Source organism: Zosterops lateralis, assembly GCF_965231275.1.
Source record: "Zosterops lateralis genome assembly, chromosome: 5".
In the NCBI taxonomy this organism is placed as follows: Eukaryota; Metazoa; Chordata; class Aves; order Passeriformes; family Zosteropidae; genus Zosterops; species Zosterops lateralis.
Window position 1 is genome coordinate 60,246,524 of NC_139766.1, and position 19,967 is coordinate 60,266,490.

Here is a 19,967-nt window from a genome sequence, read left to right on the forward strand (position 1 = left end):
CCTCTCCAAGTAGTTTCTGTGTCTTAATTCCAGATGCCCTCAGAGGTCAACAAAACAAATGCACCATCAGGAATTGATTGTTTGCAGTAAGGTGTGTGGTTTGCTTTCAACCAAGAGGCCTCTGGCACACCCAGTTACTCTGAGCAAGCTTCATAAATCTCAAGGAAGCAAATAGACCAACTGATAAGTGACTCTGTCAGTCCCTCTGCTTCAGCCTTCATCTTGTTTCCTGCTCTCCCAGTCCAGATCACACTGGGAGATTTGGGATGAGGGCATAGTAAACTAGTGGTGGCCCATTTGCCCATCCTTGGAGGAACTCATCATTTTGTCAAATACACCATGGGTGCCAACACCAAGTCTCTTACACAGTTCTGCACTCCAAACCAACGAGGATGTTCTTGTCTGAAAGGGCTGCTGCAAAAAAACCCAGAAACTCCACACTGCTGTGATTAGCTGTTTTTCTTCCCTTTTCTTAGTTATGGACAACATAACCCTACAGGGAAATTACTCTCAGACATGACCACCACATACTCCATTTCAGTGCACACCCAAAACACTGAAAACTTTTTATTTCATTACCCATACTCTGAATTATCCAGTGTTGCATGCATTCTTAACAGACTTCATTTGTTTTTAAATAATCCTTGCAGTATTTCTGTCTCAAAAAAAAAAAAAAAAAAAAAAAAAGCCCAGAAAGAGTGGAGGCCTTTTACTTCATGCTTGTTTTTACAGTATTATTAGAAATTACAAAGAACTTGTTGGAATTAGCAACGATTCGTTCAGTGATGTGGTTGGTTATCCAGGAGATGGCACCATATCCCCAAAATTCACAGGCAATGCACTCACATGGAACTAAGCATTGGCATTAAAGATACTGCACATGCAGCAACTTCAGCAAGTGATGTTACTCACAAAGCAGACTCGACTTACGTTTTGTAAATTTATCTGCAGGGCCATTTTGTAATGATTGAAGTCTTTAGCAAGTTCATATCCCTGGTGATAGAAAGTGAACAAACCCTGAAAAAATGATAGCACCTGAAATAGAAATAAAAGACCTGTTAGAACAACAACGCCATTTCTTCAATGCAATTGCTGCACATAGGCTTTTTTGGAAAGATAGATTACAAAATTATTATTTAAAAATAAATTTCCACTAATGCCTACAGTTTATGAGTAATATTTAAATCCACATGATGATCTATGTATACAGACATTTTGGATGACCCTGTCTCTGGAATTTTATAACTGATCTCCACTTTCCATTTGACCATAGGGAATGCATATCCCATGTTCCCAAACTTTCCTATGTAACATTTTCCTACAACTGCTCTGATACCAATGATGTCTGGAACACGTATTTGTGCACAAGGAGGTAATGACCATTCTGTCTTTTAGTCACCATTTCCCTGGTCATTCCTCTCTCTGCTAATGACCACGTGGAGATGACTTTCACATCAGTCATCTGGCTTGCTGGAAGAAGGAAGCTTTCCCCATTGCTGCTGTTTGTGCACAGATCAGACCTTCTGTCAGAGCCAGCAAGTGACCCATTAGCATATGCTGACTTCAGTATTTCAATTTAAAATAACAAAAAAGTTGTACTACACTGGAAGCAGCACAATGTGTAGTCACATCTAACTCCCCTGTTTAGTTCAGGGTGCTGGAACAGAGCAAGTGAGACACAAAAGAACAACTCTCTAAAGGGGAAAAGCCAAAGAATTTATTTAATAAAAGTCTGAAGTCATATAGCAAATAAACCATTTTCAAAAAATGCAAAACCCACAAACTTTAAGTATTATTAAGGGAAAAGGAAAAAGAATTTGGTATAAAATAATTTCAGCTTTCTAGTCTAGTGTAAACTTCAAGTACAAATTAGGCAACAAAGTTCAGTCTCATCCAGAAGGAGCTTTCAGAAATGAGAAAGGGACATGTTGCAAGAACATAATTTGAAGATTCATTTCTCTAGTCTAGCTCTAAGGAAACTTCAAATGGTCTGAAACACAATAACCAAATGCAAAGCTATTTATGTTCAGAAAAATATTAAAAATAAAATATTCTTTTAAAAAAGAAAAAAGTCAACATATCTACACAAAAAAAAAAGAAAAAAAAAAAAAAAAAGAAAAAAAAAAAAACCACAACCATTCTTTTCCCAGCATCTTGCCATTCTTTAAACAATGGTAACATAATTGCAGTAATTTATTCCCCCTTAAGTATTTTAGCAATTTTGTTTCATACAGGAATTTTCTATATTAAAATAGACAGTTCTTACTAACTGCATAATGACCAATTATTTTGAATAGGGTCATTTGAAACCTTTTTTCATTATTACATTCAAGAATTGTATCGGAATAAAAACACAGGCTTGGCCCAAAAGCACAGACTACAGGGCATGAGAGAATGGAAGTTGCTTCTACAACCCATTCTCCCTTTATTCTCAGTATTACACTTACTGTTCTCTTGTTGTTTGATAAATTTGTATTTAAAATACCAAACTAATGTATATTTCAGAAAATTTTAGAATAAGCTCTCCTCATAGATTTAAGAAAGTCTTGTCAGTGCATGCACAATTTTCACTGAAGTTCTATTAAACCCCTTGATTTCTGCAGAGATTCAATTGCAAGTGAAACTAAACATATCAGGCTACCCAGTAATGGGCTTCTTATCCAGCACCCTCCTAACTGATTGATATCTGCAATTCTTTACTAGCAGGCCTCTAAGCCCAACCTTCATAATTAAGATTAGATTCCTCGCATTCATCAACAATAACATTTCATTGGTTAGAAAACCCAAGGCAAGAATCCTGACACCAACATCTTCTTGAGTCCTCTATTCTATCTCACAATGCGAATTGAGGTTTTTGCAGTACAACCAGAGGTTTCACACATTTTCTGAAAATCAACATCAGTGGGTTCAAATCAGCTTTTCTTACTGAGGTGAGACTTGACATGCCTGGTTAAGTTTATCTGCACTAGGAATGCAGGGCAGATGTAACAAGTTGGTTTAAATTCTGTTAAGCCATGCATTTGGTTGTGTTTCCCAGAAAGCAGAGCTTGGCTTTTGTCCAAATGCATTCCTTCTCCATCCCTTATGGAAGGCAGAGTAGGTTGAATTCACTGATACTTACAGGCTCCACACACTCAAATTTCTTCCGCTCCTGTATCTCCTGCAGCTTGCACACGTACTCAAGGGACAGCTCATAGAAGTGTTTCCTGTTCTGCTCCACTTGGTTATCTGCCTGCACACAGAGCAAACCTCATGAAGTTTCACAGACATTTCGCTGTGACACAGAAAACAGCTTCAGGATAACATACACACTTGAGCGGCAAGCAGATAATTTTCACCATATTTGAGAGATTTGTTACAACATAGATCATTCATTTACTTTTAAACAGCAGCAGCAATTCCCTTTCACTAGGTAACATATGTTGTTTTGAATCACGAAGCTAGATTTTTTAGAAAAATTCCAGCAACACCTCTTCAAGCTTCTTTTCTAGGGAATCCAACTTTTAACAACATTGCAAAGGTACCTGCCCAAACAGAGTGGGAGCTAAGAGCATCTTCCATTAGAAAAGGGGGAAATTGTCTCTCCAATCAAATTAAGGAAGAAAATGTTATTTTTGAAAACTATACTGCTGGTGCCCTAAGTTTTACCCTATAACCTAAAAAACTGTTGTGAATAGCCAGAATGCTGTTGTACTCATCCCACACCTGTGCTCACTCTGACTGGCAAGAAATGCAATTGAAAAAGAGTTCACTTATTGGTACAACAGTCTACAAATTTCTCCAGAGGACCGAGTATCTAAAAATGCAGCCTTTCTACCTGCAGTTGATATTTTGCAGAGCTTTGTAGAAATGCCAACACAATATTGATGCTGAACAGTTACATTTCAGCTGCCATCCATCTGCATGTAAATATTTTGCTTTCTAGAATCTACCTATTACTTCATGAAGTTATTATTTAAGGTACATGTAAGATTCATTTAAATGAATCTTAAAATTTGGTCATAGAAAATTTATTATTAAATTTTATTTTGTTATTAAAATAGGTTACAAAAAGTTACTCTAACTAACTAATTCTTACTCTTTGCCCACAAAGATAATACAAAATGCTTCTGCAGTGAATTACCAAAGGAGAAGAAAGGGTTAGGTGAAAGGACAAGACTTTCTATCAGACACTTTCTTAAATACTGAGACTACATCCTTCAGGCAGAACAGTGGCTGCTGTGTTTTAAGAGGATAAGTCAAATTAGCTTTAAGATAGTTTTGCCTTAAGACATGCTTGGCTTTACTGCTCTGCTCTGGAGAGCTCTCAGCAGTTAAAGGGGCATAACCACAAACACCATTAAATAAATAAATGCCTGATAAGTATTACAGTAAGAAAATATGTTTCAACAAGCCATGCTATTTTGATGCATCCCATAAACTGTGGAATTGTTTGAGTTGTCAGCCTATAAACACAGAAATTGTTTGAGTTGTCAACTAAGCTTCTAATCATATATACATGAAGGGTACCACAACACCGTAGAAAGAGACTGAAGTGGATCTTTAAGGGCACTTGGCTCATCACACAATCCAGAATACATTATCACATCTCTCAGTTTTTTGAGGCATGAGCCTCCCCATGCACCCAGCAAGTTGCATTGTAGTTTGTGTACTGCTGAAGAAAGAGAAAAATACGACACATATCGTGCCTCAGTGAAATTACAGTAATATCCCGCCACCAGGAGAGTCAAAAGTTGTGTTCATGCTAAGACACACTCCACAACATGGCATGTTTTTCATCAAATTTTTGTCGAATTTATCCCTGCAGTATTTACTCCAGTCAGGAACTGACACAACTAGACATGAATAAAACTAAATTATATACATTATAATGCAACTACACACACCTGTTCTCTAAGCTTGTGCAAGAAATTATTTCCTCTGAGAACATGCTGCAAGGGCCTTTTTTCTTTAAATTGCTTATACATTTATACTTCAAAATTAAGCACACAAATGTGAGAGCCTGACTGAAGAATTTCAGAACTTTCACTCATGAAACTTTGAAGGACATTTAAAACAAATGTATTTGCTCATTCTAGGTTTCACACAAGCTCTAAAGCTTCAGGCTATATTTGATACAGCTTCAATAATACAGGCATTATGTGTTTTTCCATTGAGGTTAGGTCTCATTTCAGATTTGATATCAAGAACCATTTCATCAAGTGATCATAATCAGCCCTTTATCAACTTCTCTGTGCCAAGTTCTTTGGCAGCTGATCAGTTTGACAAAAGTACAGGTCCTGACACACGAGCCATGCCCAGTAACTTCACCGGGACAACTCAACTCCCCAAAAGACACTTGTTTACACATTTGAGGGTCTGTGTTGCAAATGCAGCATGGTGAAGTGACATCTTAGTGAAATTCAAGAGTAGAGAAGTTCCTGGGTAACTTTCCCAGTAATACTAACCATTTTCATGAAAAATGGCATAAAATATTTGGGATGGGGTAGAGAGCAGGGACAGGAGTTATCCCTAAGGAAAACATTAAGGTTCTTTATAGTTTAAGCATTAGTAATTCTGACATAATTACATTCATCAGGGAAAAAAAAGTCCTCCTGGCTACACCAAGTCGCTACAAGATTTCCCAGCAGTCTTTCCACATACTTTTTGCTGTTGCTCCAGAAATAAAAGCTATTACAAATAAGTTAATGATGATAATAAGCCCAGAGAGACAGAAGAAATGCCAGGCAAAACATATCTATCAGTTATAAATTGTCAAGGAACCTTTTTATAGCCCTACTCAAAAAACTCCCAAAATAAATCTTCAAAATGTGAGAAAAAGAAAAGAAACAACCCACTTTATTTGGGAATAAAAGTCCTGCTGTCCTCTGCATAAAGTGTTACCACAGGATATTCAGTCAATTCTCAAAATGCAATGCAAATTACATGAGTGGTAAAGCCTTGTAAGAAATGCAGAGTTTTTCACAGTGTGTTTGCACTTCACTATTCTCTTAATTATACATAAAAAAATGACATGATGCTCAGGACTTCATACACACAAAATCCTTGATTCAGAAAATGGTGGAGGTACTAAGTTCAGCAAATACTGCTTTTCTCACCAACCTTTCCAGACGTGGATTGTATTACCACTAAGAATGCTGTTTCTGCATTTGCATAAGTATATTTACCTATTCCAAAGCCTTCAGCCTGCATAAAAAAAGAGAGGCAACAATACCTCTTGTAATTGTAGCTCTTTCTTCTTAGCTGATAAATTCAAATGCTTTTCTAACAAACTGTAGTTCTTCTCTGTCTCTTTATCAAACTTCTTCTTTTCCTCCTAGATACAGAAACAAAATAGCAACCATGTAAATATAAAAGTGTACTATTTTTCTTTTTTAAAAATTCTAGTTCATCAGGAACAAAGAGAAAAAAAAATCATAGTTCCAGTAAGCAGACAAAAATATGATCCATCTAATTTTAAAAATTAATTTGAAGGCTAACTTGAAATAAAATCCCATCACATCCTTACAGTGTAGCTTATCACCAGATGCTTACATCTTCTAAGTTAAAAAAGGCAAAAAATCTGACCTCTTCCTGATTTATCGCATTTTTCATTACTTACAGGCATCATCCACACCATCTTGTTTTTGAATAAAAGGCCTTACATGGAAATACCTGTTTCACTGAAAAAATAACTCTCTAAAATTGACAAGGGAAAAGTCCCAACAGCTCAAACCCCAAAGCAAATACACCTCTATATTCCATAGGATTTCTTCATTTTAAAGCCACACAACAACCTCAGTGCTGAATTCCTATTTCTACCAGAGTTTTATTGGGCCCATGACAAAAGCTGAATAAAAATTAAAAAGATCCATAAAACTTAGTATCATAGCATCAAAAGAGAAACTCTCACAGACACATATAAATATCATTTGCATAAGGTAAATCCATTTCTCTGACTACCAAATGTATTGGAAGAGGGACAGTCATTTTTCTACAAAATCTGAGGTTTTTAATCTAACTTAGTAGAAGATATTGTAAAACAAATTGATTCCTCAGTTCCAGTGCAAATAAGGCAAAAATCAGTATTCATTAATTCAACCAACCAGTTTTAAAGCTATTTTTAGTATATCTGAATGCAGTTGAAAATTAACCTCAAACAGGTAAAATGAAATATTTAACTACATATTCAAGAAATGACAGATTTTCTCATCAGAAAGATAGTAGCTCAACTATAATATTTTTCCTCATCTGTAGATTTGAAATCACATTTAAATGTATTCTAACCAAATCCCTGTTTAAACTCTACAGACATAATTGCTCTTTTTTTCTTCTCTTAACTTTTCATTTTGAATAATATTATCTATACTATATTATAGGAGACACACAGTTTTGTTCTCTGAACCATTAGATTCTGAAGATGGCTTTACATTAAAGAGGCTGTTTAGGATTCTGTTGCTTCTCAGCAACAACTTGTACCAGAATTTTTTTTTCCCCCACTCTGAGACTCAGAATTTCCTTTGAAAAAGGCATCTTTAATAAATATTTGTTATCAACTGAGAAATATGAGGATATGCATACAGTATCAGGGTGATTAGAGATAACATATTAGCAATATGGGGAATTAGGAACAAAGTAGAGTGCAGAGAAAGAGGCAAATCTTTGTGTTTATATTAGCAAAATTTCATTGATGTGGTGAACATTTAAATGCTCCAGAGGGAAAAAAAAGAGCTCTTTTAACTTCTTAACAGGCAAAGCCAGAAACTTTACACACATAGCTCAGGATTAGTGCAGCAACACCTTTCACTAAGGGGTAATTCGATAAGTGTCTCAGCTTCCAGCTCTGTGAAGCTAAACTTTCCTCCTTTTTCTTCTTAAGTCAGACTATTTCATCAGCAAAGGGATGTAAGATGCACAAAAAATCTGAGGCAGCAGATTCAACTTATATTTTGCAATGGTAGAGCATCAATCTTCCCTAAAGCGAATGCTACACAATGTTGCAGATATATTTCACCACTAGATGACATAACTTGGTTTTCAAAGCTAAACAGAGTTGTATTTCCAGTGTCAGTGTTTTGATTATATTGAATGAATATTCAGTTACAAATATTCCAAGAGCTAAATATTTTTAGAGAGTTTTTATTTAAACATTATACAATTATGAAAGACTTCTATTTAAAGGTCATTGAGAATTCTGTCCAAAAAAAACCCCATTTAGATCAGAAATAAGAGCTACAGTTTCACAGAAGCAGTACGCAGGGACACAAGGAAAGAAACACCCATCCAAACAAAATGGGAGATGTAGGCTGTGTGAATGTAATTTGTGTTAGAAGCATCAGGGAGAGAATTCTGACTAGGAAATGAGTGAAGATATGTGCTAACAAAGCAGTAGGAGTTCTCACCCCTAAACCAGTAAAAATACTGCTGAAATAATGCTTTCATTACACAGCTGCTACTATGACAATTGGTTACATTCAGAACAAATTTTCTCTTTCCTTGGAAGACTGGTTTATATTACAGACCAAGTTTTTATTGTGTGTTGCTGGGTCAACTAATATACTTCTCTCAAGTCCATAAAATTACACAAAGCCCATTGTACCACTGAACTGAAAGGACTTCTGATCAAAAGAGCATTTTCAGTTCATGAACACTGAAATCATATGCAGAACATGTTAATCATTCCTGTCAAGGTCAAAATGTATAGTGCTCTCATAAGTGAAACATTGTCTTAGCTACTAAATATCACTGGTGATGAAGTAATAAAATTGTAAAAATAAACCATATGCAGGTATTTTGAAAATGTATTGAGTTTTACAACTGAAAACAGTAAAAAATGCTGGTTTATTTCTTTTTTACTTTTTTTAATAAGCACTTAAATTTCTTATTGCATGAAGGAAGGTAGATAGAAATAAATTTATCCTTGTTACTTTTATCCAAGTCTAGTCTGCACTTAATATATGAAGTTTACTTTGCTTTTTTAAAAAAATATTCACAACTTAGTGACAAGCTTTAAAAAATGATCACTTTTATCAAAAATACTTCCAATGACATCTTGTCCTTAGCCTCTTCATCCCTATTATTCCCATGCATACGGAGCCAATGAGTTATTTATTCAAAACAAAAAAAATTAAATAAAGGCAATTCTCATTTGCAGGTGGCAAAAAATGCAGTTAAAAGCATATGGATGAGTGAGCTCCTTTAGGTAGTTAGTATTTTTCAGCCTTTGATTGTGCAACTGCAGGCAAATACAAAGCCAAACATGGTTACCCATTAGGAAGGGTGGGCAGGCTGTTAGCAGAATTCTTCCTATTTCAGACAGAGGAGATAAGGGAGGTGGGGAGAAGGAAGGGAAAGGACACATTCTTCTCTTCTTGAAACATTACATTTGTTTCTGAAGCAAGCTCTCAAAGTAGAAACAAAAAAAGTGTGAACACATGAAATATAAACAATCATATGTTTCTGGCAATTACATGTCATTATTACACAATGCAATCCAAGTAGAAAAATTAAACAAATTTATAAAGGTAAGGAGGGACAAACCTTTACAGCTCCTAGCTGCTCTTTCCTAAATCTTTCCAAAGGTTTGATCAGAGTTTCAGTAACACTGAGTGCCTAAAGGAAAAAAAAAAAAAAAAAAGCATGGGTTAGGTTTCTTAGCCAGATTGATGAGTCACGTCAGCATCAGCAATAAAAAGAAAAAAGCAAGCAAGCTCTGGGGTAAAATAATAGAAGCATGCAAGTTAGGACTTCTAACTCAAAAAAAAAACAAAACCTTCTCTGAGTTCATTCAAGCTTACAAATTTTCTTAATTCAATCCACTATCAGGAAAATTTAAAAAAAAAAAATCAATGCAAAAATCTCAGAAATTTCCGGGTTGCACCCCAAATTGCAGCTGCTTCATTTGTGCCAGGCTTGCAGGTCAGGTTGAAGGCCTCAATGACTGAACACCAGAATGAGACAGAGTACAAATGAGTTGCATTAGGGGGTGCAAAAATTCCTGCAGCAAGAAGCACTACAGACAACTGTGGAACAGACCAGTGAGTAGCAAATAATAATCTTTTAAGACAGTTAAAGCCATTAGGTATTCACGTAAATCTCCAAATATTTACACACTTAAATACATTAATAAGACCTTAAGCTAAATTATAAAATCAAAGAGGTGCAAAGTCAATAAACAAGAAGTTGAGATGACTGGGTGAGCACCCACCAGTGCACTTAGGATATAAAGTCTCATGGCCATAATAAAAAGAAAAAAGGACACAATATTCCATCATAAGAAGAAAATTATAGCTTATTCGATCTACACAGCTATTAATTGACATGAAATTTCCCTGAAGATGGAGCAGGATTCTGTTTCATGAAAACAAGACTTCGGATTTTTAAAATATTTGAAATTTCAGGAAAGGCTGGTACTTTTTGAACACAACAGCAGCATGGAAAAGATGACAAGAGCATTGCAGGCATGGGGAACCAGGTATGATCCTTTTGGTTTGTCCTAAGGCAGACGCATGGGATAAATCATGCCCAGGACTGGGCTCAGCACAGCCACTCAGCTGGGATGCCAAGAGTTCAGGCAGAGCTCCCTGGAATCCCCCTGACATACAACAGAAGCCTTGCTCTCTCTTTCCTCCCCTTTCCCCTCCCTTTATAGTGAAAATCTTCAGATAAAACATCACATGCTTAAACTGGCCCTCTGGAACACTTCTGAGAAATTCTTATCATAAAACACACACGGGATGTACTGGAGATCTGGCACAACACAAATCTGAAGAGCACTGTCTGCTCCCGCCCATCCCCGGAGCCATGAGGGATTACTGTGGGAGTCATCCTGCCAATTCCCTGTAACCAGAGCAACCCACATTTCTGCAGGGCCAGTGCAGCACACTAACCTGAAGCCAACTGGAAACCCAAAGAGCTGGCAAGTCTGGGCCAAACTGGGTGCTGCATAGTCATCCATGCAACAGCTACATCCTAACTTCAGAGCATGTTTTCTCAGCACAGAACTTCCTTCTGCATCCATTTCCTGAGTTTGCCAAACAGATTTTAAAGCACCCTTCGGTGTGCCCTTGGTGGGAGCAACAGGAAAAGGAAGAACTCTCACATGGAAACCACACAAACAGTCTTTCTACATTAGAACACTTCAAATTGTTCCTCTCTTCTAACAAAGTGAAGGAGAAAGCTCCTTGGAGAAAAACTCAGAGAGGATGGCATAAGCTTCCCACAAGGTAGAGCAGCAGTTACTGGAATCATTCCAAAGTATTTAAAGGTAACAAGTGAGCACTCACATGGTTAAAGGGTTAAAAATAATTAACAAATTACAAGTTGCTTATTAGTTGTTTGAACTTTTACACAAAAAAAGTGTAAGGTTAACATGCACTGAATGTATGCTGAACACAAAATCCAAATCAAAACCATAGCACCTTGATGTAACAAAGGAAAAAAAATAATATAAAGGAAAATACATGGATAAAAAGCTGTGCTTCACACAACAGCAGGACTGACCGTATATCACTTGTTCTGCTACTCCTGTGCAGTATTAACCATGGGAACCACTACAGGAATTTGTCTGAAGCAGAAAATAATCTTTAAATCAAAATGGGATGTTCTCTTCAGTGACTGCCAACAAGCAGATTCCACTGCTGCCAGTGGAATGATATGCCTGTAATTCTTTCATTAAAAGAAAAACAAGCTTCCCCTCCTTCCAAAAAAGACAATTCTCATCTTGCACAACTTAAACTTTTGTTAACAGATGCATCCCCAGGTGCCTGTCATAAAGGTACTTTTGATTTGTCATCCTCTTTGCTTTCTGTGCCTGGGTTAAATGACAGGACTCTTGATTACTTCAGAGTGGAGTGAGACTTTGCAGATCTTTGGTCATTCTCATGCAGCTTCATACCAGGCCATATATTAAAATACATGACTAGTAAATTCAACAGTGAATTCCAGACATGTTCTTCTGACTGACAAAGTTCATAATAATAATATGTCCAAGACAAGATTAAATAGAGAGGCATTCCCACTGTTTTCCAGTACGTAGAATCCAGTGCTTGACATGAAAAGTTACAAAACTATGTATTATTATTTGTAGAAAAAAACACATTATTTACACTGCTAATCCTTCTTCACTTATTTATAACTTGAAAACTTAAAACAACTCTTGATTTAAAACTATAGATAACAAATTAGCAAATAGGAAATAAGTGAGGGATCACCTGAATGTATTTGTAATTACCACTGGTACCTTCCTTTTGAATTAGAATCATGTTAAAATGTAAAATCTCCAGCAAAAGTTAAACTAGGCATTTAAGTTAATATGAAACTAGATTTTTTTTCAACTTCTGTCTTGAATCTTACATTCATTTCCCTCTACTTCTTTAATCCTGACAGATAATGACAGGACTGTACTATTTAAAAGGACATTTAAAAATTCCTTTCTTTACATCTATCATCTATCCAAAGCTACATGAAACAAATACATACTAAATTATATCTGGCAAGTAAACTGTGGCATGCAAGTGATAAGTGAATCAATGTAACGAGGTCATGTCTCAGGTAACAGAATCTTAACCAGCTTTGTGAATGTCAAAGTCTCAGGAATGCTTTGAGAAATGTTTAACCCGATGTGCACACGTGTCTCAGGCAGACAGTATCAAACTCCTTACTCCATTCCTGCTCTGCTAGCAGCACCTACAGAAAGGTTAAAGAATTAACTTAATTTGAACATAAACCTGACAACACCAGAAATAAAATCATCAGAGCCATCACCACCTCAGAAGATCACTGCATCTGGTATTTTCAACATCCTGAAGCACGTTGTCAGCTCTGTATCTCTCTATTTCAGATGCTTTTACAAAACTCCACTTGCTCAGGCAGAAAAGCTGTACAGAATAGTGATAATCTTGCCTTTTCCAGCTCCATTTCCTCCAAAGAAATAAGTAACAGGCCATAGATTAATGGGTCCCAACCACCCTTTCCAACTGCAGCCCTCAAAGGCACAGGCTAAATCCATGAGCAAGCTCATTCACAGCAGTTGGATGCTTCCTCAGTCAAGTCAACAAGACCCAACAGGTCACTGACAGTCAGTGCTAGTCCACAAGATGACTCCATTTAGACTGTCACTTCCTCCCTTCCCAGAAAAGGTAGGGGTAGAGGTGCTTAGGGAGAAACTGCTTTCCCCAACACCCCCTCCTATGCACTGTAACCTGACAGAGAAGAGCAGGCACCAGCATTCAATTCTCCTCTTGCCTTCTCCTGCAGTAGGCAGGAGCTGGTTCTCTAAGTTCTCACTCCTTTTCCAGCTACAACCAGACTTATACCGCAAAGGAGGAAGGCTGCTTGCACGGCCTGTAAAGGAGTAGCAACCCACAAGAGCTCTCCCCAAAGTTCAGTGGCTAGAAAGGTTAAACCAACCTAAGTTAATCAAATTTGTTATTAGACAAATGCAGCACTGGCCTCCCAGCCTTCATCCTAAAAATGTCCTTAGAGCTCAGCCCTCATTGGAAGCACTGGAAATTGCACACTGCTCATCAACAACTCTGGTGGTGAGGTAAATACATATCCTGACTCCGCTCCATTATGAATTGAAGCATTTTTCCATTAAAAAAAAAAAGAGGTTTACTGAGAAAGATAGAAAGAAAAAAAAAAAAAGCCATAAACATACACCTTCCTACAAACTGCCCTGACACATGGGAGCGCTGAGTTCCCAACTCCCATCTCAGGCACTGGAATGCAGATTGAATGCTTTGCATAAAAGAGGTTTCATTTCTGAGCACACCAACTGGAAAGATTTATTTGTAGTCAGGGCAGGATTGCTTCTCCCCTAAACCAAGCTACAAGAGAGGCCACCAAGTCAGTAAGGCAAAGCTCATGAAACTGAGCAAGTGTCAATGAAACCAGATCTGGGAAGGAAGCTTTGCCTTAGTGAGTGCAACAGAGAAGGCAGAAAGGAAGACATACCTAGCAGTGATTCAATAACAAAACAGTTGACAATGCTGCTATATAAAGAAGTTTACTTTCCAATAAAGATATTTACCACTACAGCTGCTCTTCCACTTATAGAGGATACAGTTGTGTTTTCCCTAAGAAAATGCACCATTCAGCCTAATTAAAAAAAAAGTCAATTCTGATATCTCCAATGCTGGGGGAGAGAGAAATATATAAAAAATATTATTTTTTCCAAAAAGCTTTCCTACTTCACATGGTGATTTGCTACTGAAATTTCTCAAAGCTTTAAGACCTATGCCCAAAACCTTGTACTATTAAAACTTGCAGATACAATTCCACTACTGAAGACACCAGATGTTACTTGCAAAGCCTGAATCTCTATTCTTTCTCTTCCCATGAGAATATGATTTGCTCTTATAGCTACACATGCCCCCATTTAGTTGCACAGCCAACTGCCCTGCCAGCCCTAAAGACAGAGGTGTATATATATAACATAATATATGTATATTATAACCACTATAACCATTCCTCAGCACTAGTTTTGGATTTTGTTGGAGCACTGATGACTGCAGACAATGTAACCCATCCCCAAGGCTCACTATTTTGTTTTCAAATCAAGTTTTCTTCTAGTAAACATGTCTGGACTTTCTCCCAGCTCTAGAGTTTTCCCTGTAGCTTTAAAATCTTAGCTAATGAAGGGTCCTCAGGTACATATTGGGAATACAGACATAGGAGTTTTTTGGTTTTCAGAAGGTCTGCAGTACACAGACTAAAGGATTTTTAAGGATGTCTCATAGCACATTAATACTTGTGTGTCTTTGCAGAGGCTATAAAAAAGAAGTGACATTCTTTGCTGTTACAGAAGCCATCTGGTAACAAAAGAACCAGGGGGACAGGTGATACATCCGACATAGAGACAAAATATTTTGTGCACTACTGAAGCACCAGGAGGCATCTGTAACAAAACACATCACCTCCCTCTTCCCTGTTCCAGAAAACTACCCCTCAGGGTTTGGTAAGAAGACAAGAAGTTTCTCAACTGTTCCCAGGGGAATTTCCTAGACCATTGAGCCACTGTGTCACGGGCCTCAATACAGGCAAAATCCTGTCCTCTGCACTTCCTAATTCCTTCACAAGCAGCAGCCTTGGCTTACAGGAAATGCAACATCTGGACTCCTGAGCTCATCCTTCTAGTGAAAAGTTATTTCCTGTTCATCTCCTGGAAGTTCATGACTAACCTAAAGGACAGACAACTAAAAGGGCCTCCTATGATCCATCTGCTATGATGTGCCCTGCTCTGAAATGCTGCCCACATTGGTTCTCTTGTCATGAAACTGCTGGCCTCCAAAATCAGATTGGTATCATAAGGAAACAATATATAATTTCCTTTTTTAAAAAAAAGATTATAAATAGACAGTGGGTTTCAGTAAACATTATTTACTGAAAGCTATTTAATAGTCTTCTGAATAAGTTTATTCTTATGCAATACATTCTACTATAAAGAGAAAAATGCTACAAAACCATAATAATTACAAACAAGAAAACAATATAAAGAGAAACAGACTTTCAAACACTGCAACAAACCAGCTTTCCTCATCTGCAGTGAAGAAAAGATGGGGATAACTCCTCAAAAAAGACCTTCCCTTAGCAAACCACAACACACCAGAACAGTGGTCTGCTTCTCATACCACAGACATCGTATTTGGTCATACAATGATCCTTACTAAGCAAAAAGTCTGCTCAGAAAAGAAAACTGCATAATGCCCATTTTCTTGGTGCATGGCAAAGCTCACCACTGAGCAAAAAGATGCCTCTGAAAGTCAAGGAATGCAGCAGTGAACAACAGCATCAGTGTTCAGTCAAGAATGAATTGCTCAATTGTCAGCGCTTTCCTCCAGAAGAAACAGTGGTGTTATTAACAACCAGCAAAATCCAAACTGGTGACAGTTTTACAATGCAAATTCCAAACATTTCACAATGATGAACTAACAGAACGAAAACTCTGTAGTGAATTATGTCGATGCATCTGAGACCACAGAGTTATCTGGAAGAGGAAACCAGTGGTAACTGAACTTGTCAGCTTTGTTCACTCAGAGGTGGGAGGAATACTTCCAGATCTGGCTTTGCACTCCTTTTTTCTACAGACAAGTCATCTTTGGTTCTTGATTAATGTGCACAAGTTCATATGTAATTCACAAAGCTATTTCAGAAGACTGTATATGAAATTCAAAACCCAACAAATAAATGAAACATTCAGTGTCAGGAACCACCAAAACAAAGGTACCTGAAATACTCATAGTTCTAATCCGCATTCTATATTCTGATAATTACATAATTGTCATCTGGTCTTATGCCCAGCAGAGGAAAAGTGAAGGCTGGGCAATGGGACATGGCAGAAATTGTTCTGCTTCTTTCTAAAACAGGGAAATGTTTTATTAAGTTGGAAAACTTGTGCAGGAAAGAAAATAATGTAGATCCTGCAATTAAGGTACTCAAATGCTGCACCTGAGACATGTTGTTTCATCCACATCTCTATCTCTGCATCTGAGATATTCAATGTACTGTTGGCAGCCCAATTCTTCAGAAGTGGTCAACAATTATGTCCTTTCCACTGTCTTGGCAGATATATTTAGCAGTCTGCACTGTCAGCAGACTTAAAAGGATCTGAACATATGGAGCACTACATAATGCCTTGAACTCTTACTGAACAGCTCTTTAATCCATCATACATCCAAATACTGGATATTTTTTAACTCTGCATCAGTAAGTACTGATGTAATCAGTAAGTAAACTGATTGCTCCTTCACACAGATTTCTTCAGATTACTGTCAAGACAGATTAAGATTTTACCAACCCCTAAATACTCACATGAAGAGTGCCAAAAAAAAAGCTGAGAAAAATTAATACCAACATCTTCACAGTGGTCAACTGCTGAATCAAATCCAGATAGGAAAGTCACTTGACAAAAGGTAACAGAGTTAGCTATTCCAGAACACTGTGTGTAAAGTGAGCACTTCACCTGTGAAATAAATACTCATGCACTTCAATATCTAATCATAAGAGGTAGTTTAAGTAAGAATAAATAAGTTAATGTACACATTTGTACAGATTACTTAAAGTATATCTTTAACCTTTTGAGTGTACACCTTTGAACATTAGCAACTTTGTTTGTCTTGTGAAAGCAGAACTGAGAAACCCTCTCTCTCATTTTTTTTAAGAAGAAATAAAAAAGAGATTAAAGAGTGACTTTACAGGGATATTTATTAAAAAATCCATAGAGAAATGATTTCTTGTGCTCCTGATATATGCCAGGAATAACTCTGCTTTTCAGAGAGATGCTAATCTGGATTTGATTCTGCCAACCTGGTAAAACTGACAAAGAATGTAAAAGAATTTTTAGGAGGCCAAACCTGCAAAGATACCCATAGCACAAGAACATGCCTTTCTTTTGTTAAAAAAAAAAAAAAAGAAATAAGAAAAAAAAATAAAAAGGAGGAAAAAGAGTTTAAAATACAGCTGCATAGTACCTTTCTTCTTAAGACATCTGAAGGAATAGAAGTGTGCAAAAAATGTAGCAGGAAATAGGAGAGAACATATCAAAGTAAAACATCTTGTTAAATTGCCTTGGGAAACCAGAGAAAATACAGTAAGGTGAATATAATTGTATCAGAATTTCTATACAAAGAGAAATGTGATGGAATACAAAGGAAATAGCTGAGTACTTAGGAGCAAAGTTAGAAAGAAGGCAAAGCGTATTTTATTTGGCAACAGCAAAAAAAAGAACCTAGGGAAAAGAGGTTCTTCATATATATCTGAAGAGAGAGAGGAAGGAAGCTATAAAACCATTATAGAACTGAAATGAGTGTTAAATCAATGATGGAGTATAAGACAACATTTTAATTACCTCCACAAAGGAAAATAAATAAATAAAAAAAAAAAAAAAAAAAAGAAAAAAAAAAACACCACCAAAAAAAAACCAACAGTTAAATTATAGCAAACTATCTAACAAAGTGGGGAAAAACAGGTGTTAAGGGGAGTAAGGACTCCCTAAGAGCCATTAGATGTATTCCTACATGACACAACTGAAGTATTAATTGCTTTCAAGTCAGATGGGGCTTTGCTTCAGAATAGTTTAGGAAGTCAGCAAAGCAAACTAAAGGGAGAGGCAAGCAAGGTCCCAGAGGATGGCAGAAGAGCAAATACAGTGGCAACTTAAAAGCAAGAAGAGGAGGAGAAAGCAGTAATTCTAACATAAAAGATAAAAGGTCTAAACACAGTCTAAATAAATTGAACAAGGAAAAATGCAGATGTGAAACATGACTTGGAAAGGGTAACCATGAAAATACTACTATGAAGGAAAAGTGATCAATTTTATTCGATGACTACTGTAGAAAAATTCTCAAATATTTCCAGGCTTAACTTGTAGTAAAGGAGACTCAGTATGAACATCAGGTGAAACAAATGAAGACTAAACATCAGCATAAAGAGAAATCCATGTTCCAGGAACCTTTTTAAGAATAGGTTAGACTAGCTTTTGACAAGGATCATGTGAACTCCAGAAGCAGATAAAGGGCAGAACAGAGGAACTCCAAGGAGGGAAAGCACTCCAAGCCAGCACACCAAGGTGACCACAGCAGGAGTGCCAAGCACTACCAAGATTACTCAGGGAACAATACAAGAGCTATCAAATTTGCTTATGACTTAGCAAGGTTGGAATCAACAGGGAAAACTAAATAGGGGCAAGCTGGTCACTTAGGAGAAGCCTGGGATGGAGAAAGGGAGCGAATAAAAGGACCAACAACCACAGGCTATTGGTACCTACCAGAGAACACTTCTCTGCTTGTCACCACAGCTCAGATGAGGGCAGACAGTGAAGCCTGCTGTCCCTCACAAGAATCAAAGCTCCTTTCTGCTGCCAGGAAAACTGGGGCCAGGAGGGAGAGTTTGGTGCTCTCCCTGGCAAGCAGGGGAACTGCTGGGTACTGGAACAGAGCATCTGAGAATCACCATGCTGGGCCTTGCTCATCCCCACCTTTTCCTTCCACCTTGCCAAGTTCCCTGTCATCTCTGAACTTCCACAGCACTTCTGCAATGCCAAAGGAGCAGAATATGAGTCCTATGACTCCATTCACCCTCAACATGGAAAAATAATTTCCAGAATGTTCTCAGGGACAAAAGTGATCTATTTCATATCTGGCCTGGGAAGCATCACCAAGCTACAGTGCTATGGAAAAATGTGATTTGATTTTTTATTGACCACTCTGTAATAATTTCAGTGAAATCTTTGGAATATTGCCGACATCCCTTTTCATACACAACTAAATCCTTTGACACCTGGGATATAATTTCAGTAATCTTTGAAGGAGATGGGAGAAATGGTAAAACCATGAAGTGCAAGACTCCAACATCTGGATGAAATTACATTCAGCAAATAAATATTCACTAGATACATTTACCTTTTCAGTCATCATTCATTGTAAACACCAACAACAAGTTTTATGGACTCTGGACGCACCACAATTTCAGAAAACCATGAGAAGTATAGACGATGAGCATTTACTTTCAGTCTACAATGTATTTTAAGTGCAAATTTATTTCATTTACAATGTGGTTCTGAAAAGCAATAACCCTTTTCCAAAGTATCTAAAAAACCTAAAATGCACAGCAGTGTCTGAAATGCCCCTAGTCCTGTAATTATTCATTGAATTCTTTAATACTACTTTATGGGACTGAAATTTATCTATCTATTTAACTATGCACTGACACTGAAGAGAGCAGTCCAAAATCCTCTGGTTATCTTCAAAATAGTAAGGGGGGGAATACTCAATAATGAGCATTTTTAACAAAGCCTGAATGCTTTTGAAAAAAAATCCTGCTATATACTTTGCATCTTAATGGAAAGTCTTTGGATCCCTGACCTCATTCCAAACATCTGTGAATACAGCATGCCCTAATATTCTCCACGGGAGTATCTCTAGAGCTCATGCCACTGTTAAAGCATCCACGGAGAAGTCAAAAAGACAAGAAAAAAAAAAAAAAAAAAA

The 19,967-nt window shown here is 37.1% G+C and overlaps 1 protein-coding gene across 2 annotated transcripts in view; it reads right to left on the reverse strand.

The window, feature by feature from the left end:
* ARHGAP10 (Rho GTPase activating protein 10) overlaps positions 1-19,967 on the reverse strand; it is a 149,876-nt gene that overhangs the window by 76,112 nt on the left and 53,797 nt on the right. For both annotated transcript variants that reach the window (XM_083861017.1, XM_083861016.1), the window contains exons 4-7: positions 9,520-9,591; positions 6,215-6,316; positions 3,122-3,232; positions 931-1,035 (exon numbers count right to left, since the gene is read on the reverse strand). In XM_083861017.1, the coding sequence (XP_083717143.1) occupies positions 931-1,035; positions 3,122-3,232; positions 6,215-6,316; positions 9,520-9,591 (390 nt within the window). The remainder of the gene's footprint in view (positions 1-930; positions 1,036-3,121; positions 3,233-6,214; positions 6,317-9,519; positions 9,592-19,967) is intronic.